Source organism: Bradysia coprophila, unplaced genomic scaffold (genome assembly GCF_014529535.1).
Source record: "Bradysia coprophila strain Holo2 unplaced genomic scaffold, BU_Bcop_v1 contig_151, whole genome shotgun sequence".
Classification (NCBI taxonomy): domain Eukaryota; kingdom Metazoa; phylum Arthropoda; class Insecta; order Diptera; family Sciaridae; genus Bradysia; species Bradysia coprophila.
The window spans coordinates 2,248,749-2,266,437 of NW_023503423.1; the positions used below are offsets into that span (position 1 = coordinate 2,248,749).

A 17,689-nucleotide genomic window follows, 5' to 3' on the forward strand; every position below is an offset into this window, starting at 1 on the left:
ATTTTGAATAAATCTTAAATTTTGGTGGTATTTTGTTGGTTTGGATGACAAAGACTTAATATAATAGCTTTGGTGGAGCGGTTACAATGCCTATCGGTCGATATATGACTAACAAAATCTTTCGTTGTGCGAAAAATGTTTATAAAAAAAAAAATAAAAAAAAACTTCTTCAACACCGCCGACGATGGGACCGTTTTACCTTTTAAATTCGCTTGTCATATTTTTTTATTAAATCCAAAATTTATGAATCATTTTCTTTATTGTCTTACTGCTGATGTGGCGAGCGAAAATGTGTGTAGGAGGGTGGAAAAGGTATTGTGCGACTCACCTTTAAAATGTTTCGGGCAACACACGAATTCAACGCCGGAAAATAGTGAAATGCCACATGGTAATAGCATGGCAAAGCTTCGCATTTGCATTCCACGATCTTGACAGGCGGCCGCTCCGGTCTGATTCCATCGAACAAATGGCCAGCATCGTGATGCATTGTGAATGTGATCGAATAGGCAGCCTTCCGGAACGAGTAAAGCGTCCGATTGGAATGTTCCTTCTGAAAAAAATGGAAGAATTTATCACTTTTCTAAGTATTGACTCTATGCCCACTGTTCCTAGCATGAACATAGAAAATATTCGGAAGTTGATGAAATCACAACGCAAGCAAATCTTAGGCGGTGGCTCTTATCACTAAAGCCTCCAAATTTGACACTGTACCATTAGGTGTTCATGCTAGGAGCAGTTCTGTGCTATGACTATTATGAGAAAGTGTTCAAGTCTTAACTTATGGCTCTGAGTTTATGAAGTTATTTCGACCGTTGAAGTTCGAATCTGAAGAATATTGTAGATTCTGGAAAACTCTTCCTAGTAGTGGAATTAGGGTCGGAACAGGTCAGGTTTATCTGAAACCTGTCGCTCAGATTATCTGAGTCTGACTAGAATTGAACCTGAATTTGACATTTTTACCTGACCAGAATTAGCCCAAAATCTGAATATCGAAACAGTGTCAGCTAAATCAGATTAGATTTCAGGAAATCTGAATTTTTTCAGACATACTTGAAATCTGATCGGATTAACCTTATTTCGATTCTCCGATTTTATGTAAATTCAAGTCAGTTCGGAATCTTCCGAGTATTAAGTGGACTTTGGAAGAGTTGTACTTTTGGAGAGCTGTGACTCTTGGAAAGCAATAACTTGTGTATAATTTTGGCCTCGGAGAGTTTTAGCTTATGGATTGACATTGGGCAACTAAATTTACGCTATTCAGATATATTTTTTCTCGAAGTGTCTAGAGGTGACTTTTGGAGAGTTTTGGCCTCTAGTGTATTCTATACTTTGGAGAGTTTTGGTTTTTTCGGAGAGTTTTGGTTTTTTCGGAGAGTTTTGATTTTTTCGGAGAGTTTTGGTTTTTTCGGAGAGTTTTGGTTTTTTCGGAGAGTATTGGTTTTTCGGAGAGTTTTGGTTTTTTTTGGATACTTTTGACTTGTAAAGCCTATTTTGAAGAACTCTGGTTTTTGGAGAGTTGTTCCATTTAAAAAGTTGCGACCCCGGTTGTGACTGCGATGTTTGGTTCATCAAGTCACGTGAACTATTTACTAAATACGAAGAAGTCATTTATTTCACCACTATCTTAACTTAGTTAATGAACTTTCATCGCAAATTGCATCCAATGAACGACGAAGGAAATTCGCGTCATGATCTATTTATCTGCATTTGTGTGTCGTTAATTCCCAAAAGTTTACTTATAATATCTACATCGCATCATCAATTGAAAACAGAATTTCAAGTTGCAAGTAAAGTTTGTTACGAAAATTGTGATATGGCTTGACGTTACATTTATATTATACACACAGCCGTGTATACATGCATGCATAGATAGGTAGCGAGCGGATGTTGTATTGCATTCGAAAATTCAATTTCAAGGAATAACCACAAGTTTTTGAATTAAATTACATTGCTGTGTACGTACACAGCTAAAGGTAATTTCATCTAATTCACTTACCAAGGCATCTAAAAGGTTTTATCCATCTCTGAGCGCCTTTACATTTAGCTGCATTCAATGCACCCTGACGGCACCATCCTCCAATTTTCTGATAATGCGAAGATTCGACGATGTTGGTTATATCACGTCCAGGATATACCTGAAATTGTGAAGGGAAAATAAATGTAATTTTGAGTGAAAAATGTGAGGATTTTTTTATGTGCAATTTTGTTTGGCTGCATTTTATCTTGTATTTTTTTGCCATAAAATGAATAATCCCCTCGGTTGGTTGGTAATATTTTTGTGTGGTTCGTGTGAAATAAATTTTGATCGTAAACAAGCCGATGGTAACGAACTAAGGGACATTGTTCCTTGATTCCGAAGTTTCGAAAATTGTCTGTCGACAAACAATAAATTGTACGGAAACGAGCCATTTTTTCGAATTTGACAAATGATTTAATGGAATGTGGAATGTAAATCCTGATTGCTTTCAACGATGTGGATTGCAAAATCAATGAGCTAGTAGCAGATAGTCATTTTTCTCGTCTTGATGGTTCTATAGCTTGTGTCAAAAACAAGTATTTTCTCAAAGCACTTCAAGCTAGAGTAGTACTCTAAATATAGTTCTGAAATGGGTTTTGAAATGGTTCAGGCACAGGAGAACAGAAACATTTGAATCAGATCTCCTTCCGCGCCGCTCATAGCCACCCTAAACATACACCACAGCGTTTTACATTTTTTTTTCATGCAAATAATTCTGTTGAAAAATCATTTATAATTTCGAATGTGAGAAATTCCTGACATTTAATCCAATCCTCAGTCTCTATTTTACAAACGCAAATTATTAAAATCCTTTGCACGTGATATTTATTTACTATGGATGGCACAAATTGGTAAATTGGATTGGATTGGATTGGTAAATATTTTAATTCTACTTTCGTGAGAACACGGAAAATCCGTATTCCGATATCATATTTCGAGCATTTCATATAAAGAATGAACGATTAAAGAGCAGCGAGAATATTTTCCAATTTGTGATGTTCTGGCGCAAATTGGAAAACTTTCTGACAGATTCAAATTTTGCGCCAAAATATCACAAACTGAGAATCCCTCCCTTCAGGAATAAGTGAACACAATAGTAGCGAGATCGCTACGATTTCACTACGAGTCATACAAAGAAAACCATTGAAATTGACTGTGAACATCGGTGACTTGTAAAACCCTGATAAATATGAAATTTTGTTTGCTTGAAGTGAACAAACTGCAGGTAGAAAAGCTATTAATTTGGGTAATTAGGCAATAAAAGTAGTCCATTGAAGAACATTGGTGCCAGAGAAATCATAGGTTGGTATGCCTGTGACAATTCTCTTCCTAAGGTGCCAGCTGCAGAGAAATGATAGGTGTCTACGCCTGTGGCCGGGAAGAAAGCGCGTGTAAATGACAGTTGGAGCTAATGGGAGAGAATGGACCCGATTCTGTATGAAATTCTCTTGCATTTTCTCCCATAGACGCCAACTGTCATTACCATACATATTCTACCCAGCCACAGGCGTACCAACTTATCATTTCTCAGGCAAGCTGTTATTCACAAATTCCCTCTATCTCGCTACAGGCGTACCAACCTTTCATTTCTCGGTTTAGTACGAAAAAGGTGGACTTGTAGAAGGATTCTGGAGAGATGCTAATATGACGCCTGGGTCGTTTCGACGGATAGAGGGAAAATGTGGAATATTTTATTCTTTCTAAAAAAACCAGCTGTCATTCGACATATTCCGTCTATCAGTCGAAACGACGTGCCAGTCGTCATATTAGCATCTTTCTGGGAATACCAAAAATTAAAATTTAAAGTTCCCGCTGGAGTACACATGGGGCAAAGTAAACAGGATACAGAATGGTTAGTACAGTTTATGACAAAAATATCCAAACCACACAAGAACACTATACAGATCGGCCATCCCCTATTCCCATCAATGATCGGCCATGGTGCTAAGCGCATCATATTATACCGTTGGTACATAGCGCAAAACCACATGAACTAAATTGACTCTGATATCTGAATTTAATATCAACGACATCAAAATGAAAAACTATTAGAAAATCATAAAATATTTTCAATTTTCCATACCTACTCGAATGATAGCCTTTCAATCATTACAGAAAAAAAAATCTAGCAACAACAAACCTTCACCATCTATTCAGGTCACTTAAGTTTGAATTGCTTCGTCATGGCTGTCGCTAAGCAAAGCGACTTTTTTCCATATTTTTTCACATCCGATTGTCGAAGAATTTTAAATGAAATTGAAGTACATTTTCCGGTTCATTAGCTTGAAATGAAATAGTTTTAACATTTCAACCGGTGCGGTGTATGTATAGGATGTAAACGTCACATCGATTAAAGTCTTGTACAAGGAAACATTTATTGGAAATCGTTGCACATATTTCTCGCTCAACTTTTTTTTATCGAGAAAATTGCTTCGATACACAGTTCTTTCTTGCATCGTGTAGACATCTGATATATATATCGAAGTGGAAGCGGTGATATGTGCTGAATTTCTAAGTTAAACATGAACGCAAATAAAAATTGACTATGTCATTGCGAAGGGTACACAATGTGTCAATTGTAGTTTATTGGAGATGTAAATCAGAACATTTTAAATAACACATGACTCCGCCGTTTGCAGTTGCTGGTAAAATCGTTTTAGAAGAAATATTTGTTGTCCACCAGAGCGGAGCGAGAGTCGCGATCTCTCGAGTTGAAACACAACGCTTTTCATATGTGCGAGGTGTAATTGACAATTTTTCTCCACGAAAAAAATACAATTTTTCAAAACCAAAACAAAGGTGACAGTTCCGGGTAGAAACTTTCTATTTTATACCCTGTCAAAACAAGAGGCGAGAAAATAGAGATCGAAAATAGACATCGGAAAGGCGTCAACAAAACGTCATTTTCTCACAACTTTTTGTTGTTAAAATAACAATTATAAACCCTGGTACTATGCAAAATTCAAGCAACTCCCCATTCGGAACGGAGGGTGAGACGCGCAAATAAATCTAAATCTAACAAGAAGCACGAACAGTAAGAATAGCAAAAAATCCGCGTATCATGACATATCCGACCTTCATGGTCACTGGAAGCGTCAACTGCCACTTCTCATCAACTAAAAATTTAAAGAATTCAATAATCTCACTATAAGATGAGCTGTTGAAATTGTTGAAATACGCACCTACTACAATTGATCCCTACTTTAAATATGTGAAACCATTCGAATGCATTCCTATAACAAACTATCCTTAAATGAGCCGAGCAGTCATTACATAATTACGTACATATAATGGCTGACCCAGGCCACTGGATTATAAGTTCGAAAAGCTGTGGAAATCACCACGTTTTACATTAAATAATTTGTCATGAACGATCCATTAACTTCAACAAACATATATCGTTCACTTCTTCTTCTTCTTCTTCTTCTTTTTCAGCCTGTTTCTATCCACTGCTGGATGTAGGCCTCTCCAACTTCTTTCCATTTCGTACGATCCATTGCCATTTGCTGCCAGTTTGTACCTGCAATATTCTTAATTCCGTTTGTCCATCTCTCTGGTGGTCTACCTATAGCTCGTCTTTTATATGGTCGCCAGTTCATGATCTTTTTGGTCCAACGTTCGTCTGTCCTTCTTGCAATATGTCCCGCCCAGCTCCATTTCAGAGATGCTATTCTTTCCATGACATCAACGACCCTGGTTTGTTGTCGAATCCATTGATTCGTCATTCTGTCTCTGAGTGTTATTCCAAGCATACTCCGTTCCATGGCTCTTTGTGTCACTCTCAATTTATCTTCGGATGCTTTTGTTAAAGTTAACGTTTCCGCTCCATAAGTGAGCACTGGAAGGACACAAGTGTCGAAAACTTTGCGTTTTAGACTATTATTCATTTTGCTTTTGAAAATTAGTCTGAGTTTTCCGAACGCTGCCCATGCAAGACCAATCCTACGTCTTATTTCTGCAGTTTGGTTGTCCAGACCTAACTTCAGTTTATGTCCTAGATATACATAGCTGTCGACTCGTTCAATGACAGTGTCACCAATTTTGATTTCTCTATCGTCCCCGATGTTGGTCATGACTTTTGTTTTCGATAAGTTCATCTTGAGGCCAACTTTGCTCGCCTCTTCACTTAACTGTTGTAGCATAAGCTGAGCCTGACCTAGATTCGCTGCTATCGGTACAATGTCATCAGCGAAGCGGAGATATCGTTCACGTTCCAGTTAAAATCAAATGACAAGAAGTATAATTAATGGATGGAAACGCCTTGCCGTGAATAATAAGTTAGTGTTATACGAACGATATTTTGGTTTTTTTGTTGTTTTTTTTTCTTCTAATTATAGTTGTGAATATGAAAAGACACATAAAGAACGATACATTAAGGGAGGCAGACTCGCAGAATCCAAAGTTTGATACCAGCGCCAACTTTGTAATTTGTTTCCCAAGCAAAATTCTTAAAATTCTCAAAAATATTTAAGAAAGAACCTTCCGAATAATAATCACTGTCAGACAGCTCAAAGATATCATTTCTCCATACCAATACACTATACCAATTTGCTCACGAACAGGTCTAGTGAATCATAGCTGAAATGAAATTTCAACTCATCACACCTAATTCTTGCTAATTCGTTGCCACCACACGCGGTTGAAGATTGTTGGCAGTGGTTGATTCCAATTTAATATTCTCGTATGGAAACGATAGTAAGGTCTGACTGACTTAAACCATTGGTCCATTGAAATTGAGATGTTTATTGCGAATAAAATCTACTATCACCCGCCTATATGACTAAATCTAAATCCAATGAATCATTGATCCCAACAAAGATCCAGCAACCTCCAATTCCGAAAATTCTCAAACTTTAAACATTCGAAATTTGCCTGTTTCACTAGTGGTTTTACCGTTGATGATACTCGAAATGCGTTGCTCGATCACCAGTCTAATTTATGTAAGTTCACAAAAATTACCTCCAGTTCCATAAATGCGTGTAATATTTTCTCCATACCGTTCGGAAAATAGATACCATAAAAGAGAAAGACATCAAAAAAGCCTTAAGTGCCGGAAGAAGAAAGTAGAATTAACCAACCCATCAAATTTAATTTACTTCCATTTTGTGTCATCAATCACGAATTCTCGCCTTTTGCGCATACTGGCAAACATAAAAATCAACTTTACAGCATAGAAACGACGATGACACAACAACAACAACGGCTCACTCATAACATACATAAAAATCCGACAACTTCTGTTAGAATTTTCGATTTCAGCATTCACAATGTGAATTTCACATCCACAAAACAATTTTCCTTTGCCAAATATTTTTTTCCCCTTTGCATTTTTATGGTTTTGCTATTTTCTAGTACGTGGTGGGACCCTTCACGTTTATATGGCCACTGTTGGGAAAATGTGTACACATTGTCAACGGCCATTTGAAATGGGAAATTATTATCACCTCTTACTACGTGAGTGTGCCACTTTCACCACACCACCACCGCTCCTTCAAATATCTAATTCGACGGAATGGTTAACGATTCGACGTAATAAATATAACATCGAAACACTCAGCCACAGGGGTGTAACTTAGAACAATTTTTGATTTTTGTACCAGCCCTGTTGAATGTCGTTCAAAAACATCGAATCGTTTTTTAATTTTCTGAATGTTTTCGGCAACAACGATTTTCTGTTATAGTAACTTTTAATTGTCTTCGGCAATTGCCTAAAATCGATGGCATTTTACGACAATTTTTATGGTAAAGTGGTACACCCTGTGCACTCAGCCGTACATAAATATGTTTAATGAGTTTTTTTTTCTCTCGTGCTCTCTGTGGGTAAAGCCCATATATATTATGAGAAGGTTATCAGAAACGGAACGGGCATAAATATCCGACGAAAAACATAACTATAAAGATCAAGTTGGAAAAATCAATTTTCTATTTAAGCTGTTCGGTTTTCAAATTGAACCATTTATTATTATGAGCTATTTTGGCAGGATTTACGGAAAATTTAGTTTTTCGTTATGTTTTTCATAGGTAGGCAAAGGCAACCGTCAGCAATAAATAATCGTCGAAAATGTAGGATCGATAGGGTTGGATAAATAGAACCGAGTCAAATAGTGACTGTGCGAAATAGCTATTTTCATAGCTAGGTAGTAAATGGGGATGTTTTGAACACCAGATGTGAGGTTGCCGATACGAGCCAAGCGAGCTCGGTGACTCGTCGAGAGCGTAAAGCCCGATTTACTACTGTCACTATGAAAATACAAATTGAAAAATTACTCAAACTCATCAACACGCCCATGACACAGTTATAGAGTGTTATGATCAGAGCGAGAGAACCGAAGACTAGTTAATTATAACTTGCCTTAGGGTACTTATCAAAATATTGCTTTCTCTTTCAACATGTTACGTTGAGAGCCAGAGGACAAAAGACCAGTCTATTTTAAGTTGTCTAGGGGTACTTGTCAAAATAATTCTTTCTCTTTCATCATAACACTCTATAGTCTGTACGTATGGTCCATGCTTGGGTTCATGACACATTTTAATTACCGAAAATACCGGTATCTGTGCAGAAAATACCGACCGGTATTGCAACGGTATTGCATTCACTTGTCACAGAGCTTTTTCCCAATAAGACAACCTAACTGTCATTGCGCAAATTCACAAATATCGAAATTTTCCGTGCGTAAATTGACAGTTCATAAATACCGCATTCTCACAAGATACTGAAAGATGGTAACCAATTATGAATATTTTGACATTACAGAAGAGAAATGAGCTATACCTTCCATTCTTCAGTGATAAAAGACGGTATAACATAGATATAGTTGTTTATATGGCTAAAGTTTTATGGCAGCACCAGCACTCAAACAAAATCATTTAATTATTATAAAGAGCACAATGTCCCGGCCATAAAAGGAATAAATAAAAGTAAATTGGAGATGGAAATCTTGTTTCATAACTCTCTAGAGCAAGAGCCACGGTCAAATCAATACCTCATTGATTTAACAACGCCATTGTTAGACCAGCTATGCCCAAGTGAACAGATGTTTGTCCGAAATTTTTGTTTTAGAGCGTTACAGGGGAAGTTAGTGAAATTCAGACATGATTTCTTCCTCCAAACTGGCTATCAAACGGCCATTCTGTAACACAGCTCATGAAATTGTTTTTTCAAATTTCAAAATTTTGACGACGTCCGATCTCCCAGTATGGCCAGTCCAGGCCTGATAGAACCAAATATTTCTCGTTATCGCTAGTTTGACAAAACAATTATTCCGTGTCCTTACGCGGGACTGATATGCACTTGGGGCTCTTGACCTATAAAATAAAATTTCCAACCAAATCGTAAATTGAAGATGGAAATTCGGTTTCATAAAGTCTAAGATGCGGTGACATTTCGACTAGGTATACGTTTGTTTTTGTTCGAAATGTAACGCTTGCGTTTCGTTATTCCCGAGGTGGTGATTTCTTATAAACGAATCTTTGAATTGAATGCGCGGTTGTGACCTTTGAAAATGTTTGTCATTTTACCTCGCATTTTATCACTGTTATGAATTGAGCATGGGATTTGACTTGGATCAAAATGTCAATGTTACGAAAACAATGAGCCAAATATTTTACGCAGCTAGAGCGTTGACTTGTCATACAGCACTACATTATGTATAAATCCTATAGACTGTTACTGTAGCTACACATAGCGACGCGAAGGAGACCTAATCCAAATTTACCATTTGTTCTTATATCAAGTTAAGATTTTGTCCTAAATTTTACACTTCACACAATTTGAACTTGCGGGAAGGAGGAAAAAGTGTTTTGACAGTTCTTGCAAGTTCATTGTTCAATGCAATTTCCCTTTCGAAACATTTCCCCATCATAACAATACATTCTATGTATTGGAGCTTTAGGTGTGTGCTGGCAAAGATACGTCAAAAATATATGAAAAAATGAGATGACAGCTCGTGATCTTTGCTGTTTCCGAGGCTGTTTCATCGAATGAAATAAACTATCGGGTAAGGTCTAATGTCACCGCAGGATATAACGATTTTGAAAATGGATTTAAACACACTCATTTTCTCAATATTTTGTCATGAATAATAAATGCATTCCAGATAAATCCACCGATTTTGAAGAATCGGCCATACCTGGTATTCATTGATCTACAGTGTATCGGTAGTGTCAATCCACAAAGAAAAATTTTAAATTTCTATTGGCCCTCTGTCGACTCAATAGCGCAGTGTGTAAGTCGTTAGCCTCACACTGAATTATTGTGCTGAAAGTTCGTAAGTTCGAAATCGCTGACACATTAATAAAAAAATTATTAATGCTATGTGATATACGAATCCAACGAGCGAATACATCAGACACCAATCGCCATCTATCAGCAAATGGTGGGAACAAAAAGCTCTTCAGTCAGCAGTCAGCAAGCGATTTAGTAAGGTGCTTGGCTACGTCGTAGAAGACATTCTCATAGAATTTCTGGTCGGTATTATCATGGGAAAAGCTCTTCAATCAGCAATCAAGCAAGCGATATAGTAAGGTGCTTGGCTATGTCGTTGAAGAGAATGTTCTCAAGGTCTGGGTTGCTGAAATACAGATGTCGCAGTGAACGATGCTACCATCATCAAAATGAGATCCAATCAATGGAATGGAAAAACTCACACACGTTCGGCTGGTTGTCTCTAACAGAGAGACAGTTGGTAACATTTGTCATCAATAGTAATAAATTAACATATAAGTTAAGATTGTACTATAGCATACCAATAAAGGTGTCAAAACATGGTTTCATGCCATGTTTTTTTAAAAAAAAAAAAAAAAAAAAAAAAAATTGGCCCTCTGCCTGTTCAATCAGCATTTCGTCACCTATCCCCATTTCTCTGCATGTAGCCATAATAACAGTCAAAGTATGTAAACACTAACGGTAATTCAAACCGGCACTATACAGGGCCTTACTTCTAAGGGATTTTATCATATAACTAATCCATATTCACAGCAAATACTGGTCTCATAAAGCCTGTAATCAACTGAGTGTTTGCTCTACCTGTACTGTGTACTTTGAAGAACAGTAGCTTAGAGAAAGAGCTTCATCATTTTGCATGCTATTGGGGACAAAGAGTACTTTGACGTAGTAACGAATACGGATACAAAGTTGTCTGTAATCAATTTCTCAATTTAACTTCTTGTCTTCGTATCCACCTCTGCCTTCGTCCGTATACGTCTCATGTTTGCAAATTTTAATTACCTTTCCTCAACTCTATCTCGGCTGGTCAAGCAAATTAATTACATTGAGGACATATTCGGAATTGCAAAAACACACGACATTCGGTTGTTGTATACCGGTCTGGTATAAAGACTTCTACGGCCGTAAACTTAATCCAATTAAATTGTGGATGTAGACCGTTCAACAGAATTTCGTAGTTGTTGTATTGTAAAAGAAAGCAAACGACGACGGTTTGGTGGCATGGGTAGAGTGTGTGTTGTGTGTGTATATACACAGAAGGAAGCTTACGCAATACCTACCAATTAGGCAACAAACAGAAAGTATCTTACGTAAGTTGACGAACATTTTATATATTTTCGAGGATTCATTTGCAATGGCTTTGTGCTTTGTCTAGTTATTTACTATCTGGCTGTGCACGAGCTTCAATTACTCTGCTAAACGACACATACATCGACATGTTACCAAGGTGGAAAACTATAATATTTGAAGCAGTGATGTCAAGACGGTGTACAAATAATGAGTAGAACAAGACTGATTGCAAAAGGTCGGGTCTTTGTGTTGAATGTGTAAGAGTTGAAAATTTCAAGCACAAAATAAAATCCGACAAACTAACAACGGCGGCATTGCGTGTTATATAACTGGGGGTTGCTATAATGATAACGAGGGAGAGAGTCAAGGTAGAATTTTAAAGAAGTCGCAAAATGAAAAACTACGCCACACTGCTATGTGTGTGTGTACGTACATGGTTGTTTGTGTATTGTATTGAATGTTAACGTGGGCTCAATAGCTTAAACCGTTGATTCGAAAACGGTATAAAATGCCTTGCATGTAAACAATGGATTCGGTCTACCATTTTGGATATAGAGTGTAGCAGAGAGGGTATGGTTGTTTACATTCACCTGTATTTGTATTCAACTCATAGATTGTATTTGTGCGCTCAAGGTAGTTTCTGTCGCATTTTCTATTTTTCGCAGGGCCTCCCATACAATTGGTGCATTTGGGGCAGCTGCCTGTAGTGTCTTATGTGGAATAGAACCATTTTAAATTTTCAATAGAGATAGAGAGAGAAGATATTCCAAGAATTGCGTTCTGTTGGGTGGCGTGGCATTTCTACATGGTTATATCGTCAGAAACGATATTATATCGTCCAAAAAACGATATCATCGTCCAAAAAACGATTTTTTTGAACGATAATATCGTTCCTGACGATATTGACTGTGTAGAAATGTCGCCTCTCCTTTCAATGTAAATTCGGAAAAACTGGTGTTCATCATTCCAAAGTTACATACGCATTCCGATTTGTATACGACCCATGTCTAATTTCAATATGCCCTCTTCGCCCAAAGGTCAAACACGACACTGACTTTAACCAACGAAAATAAACTAGCTATGTTACTACCGAAATACCCATTCGTATATTTAAACTACGGAGAAAATCGATTTTCCAAATGTTCTATAATATATTTGCGTTGTTTAATGTTCGGTTGAAAACGTATACAATAAAATGACACGGGGGGACAAGTTTGTTATCGTGTGTTTGGACTTCAAGTTTACAATATTAAGTTACCTCCAGTATGGGCAATAAATTGATATTGTTTACAGGTTCAACGAATATTGGATTATTTGTAGGTTGTGCATGGTGTGTATGCTGTGTATGTACTACACAGATACGGTTGATGAGACAAAAAAAGCTTTTTATTAAATTTGCAGTTTAAACTGATTTTGAGCGGAACAGTTTCCAGTTTTCGAAATGAAAATTGAATTAAAGGAGCAAAAGTTGTTGGCAGTTTTTCAATTTAATTTCATGTTTGTGAAATGCATTAATTTCCCGTATAACATGAGGAAGTGACGACACTAAAGCCGAGAAATGTCGTGACCTTTTATATTGTGAAGCAAATGGCTTGCGTGGAATTTTTAATCGAAATCGAAGTTCCACCCCTTGTCATTGGCCAATTTTTTTTTTCTGTATTTAAGGATTTATGTCTCGACTTGGATTGACGTAGCCATCAATTTTGAAAAACTTTAGGAAATAATTTTAAGCTGGCGCACGCGAAGAACCTTAATTACAGCTTATAAAATAATTGTTTTTCGCTATTACCTTTCAAAAAGTTACATAAACTGTCAAATGATTCACCAGAGTGAATGTTAAAGAACAATTGTGACAGTTGGGATCTAAAGTGAAGTTATAAACGTCAAAGGAAAATGAATATTCCAAGTTCTCACAAAATAGTTGATTATTCTTTAAAGTCATTTAAAAAGAGCACTCCGTTTGCGTGACAGTTCTTTTGTTCTATTTTACAACTGTCATATAGATCGAGGCTAAACGGAGTGCTCTTTTTAAGTGGAAACTATACTTAAATCGTCAAATAATAGACTCATTGGTATCAAAAGTAGGTCTATTTCTTCTGTCAAAGTGACGTTTTAAACGTCAAATATAAAATAATATGTAAAGTGGTCGCGAAATCTTTGATTTTTCTTAATTTAATTGTTAGTGAAAAAGCATTAAAAAAACAGCGAAATGACGACCACTTCGAAATTATTTTGTGTTTGACGTTTAAAACATCACTATGACAGATAGAATAGACCTACTTTTGATCCCAAAAGACTATATTTTATATGCTGCCTACCGCGGGACGAAAGTTGAAAAATGTAAGCCCAAGGGCCGAAAGTTCGCCCCTTTGGCTTACGCTTTTCTGTCACTTTCGCCCCTTGGGCTTACATTTTTCAACTTTCGTCCCGTAGTAGGCAGCATATAAAACTTAATACGTAACTCTTTCGGACTCCTCAATCGATACGTAAAAAAATATACTTTCGTTTGACGTTTAAAAGTGATTTTGACAGATACACTGACTTTTGACGCCATATAACACAACTTCTGTTGGCGCTTCAGTTGAAGAATCTCGTCAATTTTATGACAATGACTTGCAGAAACTGGAGAATCTTCATTGAATGTCATCATACAAACAGCAATCGTACTGAACTGACTTGATATTAACGAAAGAAAAGCCGACAAAATTGAAAGAAAATTTCCGTTTGATAAGCAGTAGACATAATGACGATGGTGATGGTAATGATGATGATTACGATGCCACTGACATAAATCGATTATTACCAGTACGCTCAATACATTTATGATGATTATACCAAAGTGGAAAATACGGGGGGTAGTTTGAAGATATAACTCGTTTAGGTTGTGGGTAGCATTTTGGTGCTACGGCACTACCACTTTGAAAAAAATGTTTCAAGTTCCTATTTAATTCTAAGAACAATACTACTTTTCCTAATGCGTTTTTAAGGGCCTTTTTACCTAATGAGAGAAACATGAAAGTAATGGAAGGCATAGACGATAATAGCGAAAAATCTGCAAAATCAGAATCATAAAAATAAGTTGGAACTTTCTGAGCCTGATCATGGCTAAAATTTATGACCTACATGATAAAAGATGTGCTCCATATAACATGTACCATGTACCATACACAGTAAGTTAAAATTAAAATGGTGAAAAGAATTCCAAACTTGTACGAGATTGTGAAGCCCGTATACTTCGGGAGTGATCCGACCATCTCCAACAACATAATCAAATACCAAAACATATACGAGACATCTGCACACGAACTAACATATATGGCATCCAGTTTGGAAGCAAAGAAAATGTGAAAAATGTTTTTCGACAAGAGAAAGTTTTATTCAAATTTTCCATTAAAGTTTTTAGTCCAAATATCGAACTAAACTTCTTCTCGTCTACTTTCCCAACAATGTTACAATGGAAAGTTTGGTTCGAGTGAAGATGTCACAGTGATTAGGTCATTAAGCTACTGAGAAGAGGAATTCTATGTGAAGTACGTACAGCATTTTGAATAGATCGGATAATTACAAAATGATTCAATTGACGGTTTTAATGTCGCATGCAATGTTGTGTCAACATGGTCCTTTCATCTGTTCTAAGTAAACTATTAATTTGATTAAGATACCATACCTGGTTCGCTATAGTGTGCAGAGATAGCTGACGCTTTCAAATTTATGTAGTATCTGAGAGTGCAACATACATCCAACACATGTTATAACGATCTTATACGAGCAGAGCTTAATATTCGGATTTTTTCGGAAATTCTTAAGAATTTTATGAATTTCTTGGAATTATTAGAGTGATTCTTTTGAAAAACAGCCTATCGGACGCATTTTCCAGTGGACTTTTCTATATGTGCCAAGAAAGGTATTCGACCATAGATGCCAAAACAACTTTCAAAAAAAACTTTGAAGCTTGTGTGGCTGGTGAAAGGTGATCAAAAACCGAAAACTTGTTTTTTTCTTACAAAAATTTCTCCAGTTACACGAGCCCTACAGTTTCGTGTGGGGTGTCATTAGAAAGGTAATCACATGTACTTCCGGGTTTTATGGGGTTTGGATATGCGATGAAATACGGGCACACAACCTGTCACAGACGGCAAGCATATCAACAGCTTTACTATCTGATCTATTACTTCATTTGGTCATAGATTTTCAGAGAATAATTTCAGAAATCTTTTACTTCATTTGTTTTGACCATGCTTTTTGCTATATAAGACTTTATCAGTCAGAGCTTGTCGATTGTTCTTGCTGTCGTTGTCGATAACAGATGACAGCCGTCTGTAACAGGTTAACAAATTCTAATTCATCGTAGATGCATCCAAATCACATAAGACCTTATTTGGGTCCAAAGTACATGAAGTTACCTTTCAAATGATGACCATGTAAGTTTTGTGTACCTCGAGAATTTTCTGTAAGAAGAGTGTGAGCCTTCAGTTGAAAGTGCAAGTTTCTGGTTTTTGATGACCTCTCACTAGCCACAATAATAATTCGAATAATTTTTTTGAAAGTAGTTTTGGTTTCTAGGGTAGATATCCTTTCTAGGCACATATAAAAAAGTCAACTGGAAAATGCGTCCGATTTCGGTAGGCTGCTTTTCAAAAGAATCCCTCACAACGATTTTAAGAATTAGATTCTTAAAATTCCCAAAAAATTTTAAAAATTCTCAAAGTTCAAAATTTTCATGAATTATTCTTAGGAATTTTTATGCATTTTTAGGAACTTCTAAGCTGCATAAGTCCCTATCCGCTCCAACAGATCTTAGTGTGGATGAGTTTTAAACCTAATAAAACCCTATTTGCCTCTTAAGTACATCAATGACATCAAACACGACTCTGTACGTTTCGTGCAATAGGACAAATTTCGAAAGAAAATTTCATATTTTCGGGTTTTGATCACTTCCTGTAACCTCACAAGCTTCAACGAACTTTTTTGAGAGTCGGTGTGGCTTCTAGGGTTGAATACCTTCTTAGGCAAGAAAAAATTCCACTGGCAAATGCGTCCGACTTCGGCAGGCTGTTTTTCAAAGGCAAATGGCTGGAAAATCTGACTCTTGTTAGCTGTATATTGAAATTCAATAACAGATACATGCCACTCGCCCGACCTATCTCGTATAGTTACGCAGAAGTATTATTGAAAAATTAGAGTTACGAACAGTGCAACAAAATTATTCTTTCATTTAAGTGGAAATAATGGAAAATGCAATTAATATAACAAAACAATGAAACACACGGGGCTGCTCTACCAGAATATAATTTCAATAATTCAAAATCATTACTTTCCATAAAATGAGATGCATTCAAATTGCATTGCAAATTTGTTCCGCCATCCAGAAAGTACTATACGTGTAGATATATATGCACGTTCAAGCCCGTTCAAAGTATGAACACAATGTGCACATTGTGTGGATTTTCATTCGTAGCCGACACAATAGTTTTCTTCTCATTTCTTATATCTATCCCCTCTGACGCGTTTCCTTTATCCAGAATTTTCATTTACTTTTCGTCGTCATCGAAGTTCCTTTTTTTTATTCTCTGTGCTGTTCAAAAAGATTCTTTTAATGCTACACATCCACAGTCCATCCAGACATCTAATACATATTAATACCATATCCTTTCAAATAACTGTCGTCCATTGCCTTTGGAAATTATGTTATGGATGCACCTTTGTCGCTTAATGAAAAATGTGTCATGATGGTAAGACATGAAATGACCCTCTCACAACAACGCTGCTTACAGCACGTTTAAGATCAAATTATCGTCAGCCATATTGGATGTTTTCTTCGGTGGAAATAATGTCGATGTCGGTACACATAATAACAGATGCTATGGGTAGTTTATGCGGAGCGTTGTGATTTTGTACGAAAGCAATTGGGTATATGTGCAAGTACTCTAAACAATCATTTTATGTGTCCCAAATGGTCGATTATAAAAATTGATCTTTCGTATATATGCTTTTGGTATACTTGACGCAAGAGGAAAATTTACGGGGATATTCTTCATGCAATTTTGTTAGCTTCTTGAATTGAGTATAAAGGGGGTTGTCAGCAGACAAAAGACAAATTTATGTAGAGAAGAAGGTGTGCTCACAGTTACCACAGGTCAAACGAAACGATTGCATCA

At 36.6% G+C, this 17,689-nt stretch overlaps 1 protein-coding gene across 4 annotated transcripts in view; it reads right to left on the bottom strand.

Moving 5' to 3' along the window:
• Positions 1–17,689, bottom strand: part of LOC119074385 (amyloid-beta-like protein) — a 104,969-nt gene that overhangs the window by 28,815 nt on the left and 58,465 nt on the right. For all 4 annotated transcript variants that reach the window (XM_037180501.1, XM_037180502.1, XM_037180500.1 and 1 more), the window contains exons 3-4: positions 1,997–2,135; positions 329–550 (exon numbers count right to left, since the gene is read on the bottom strand). In XM_037180501.1, coding sequence (XP_037036396.1) covers positions 329–550; positions 1,997–2,135 — 361 coding nt within the window. The remainder of the gene's footprint in view (positions 1–328; positions 551–1,996; positions 2,136–17,689) is intronic.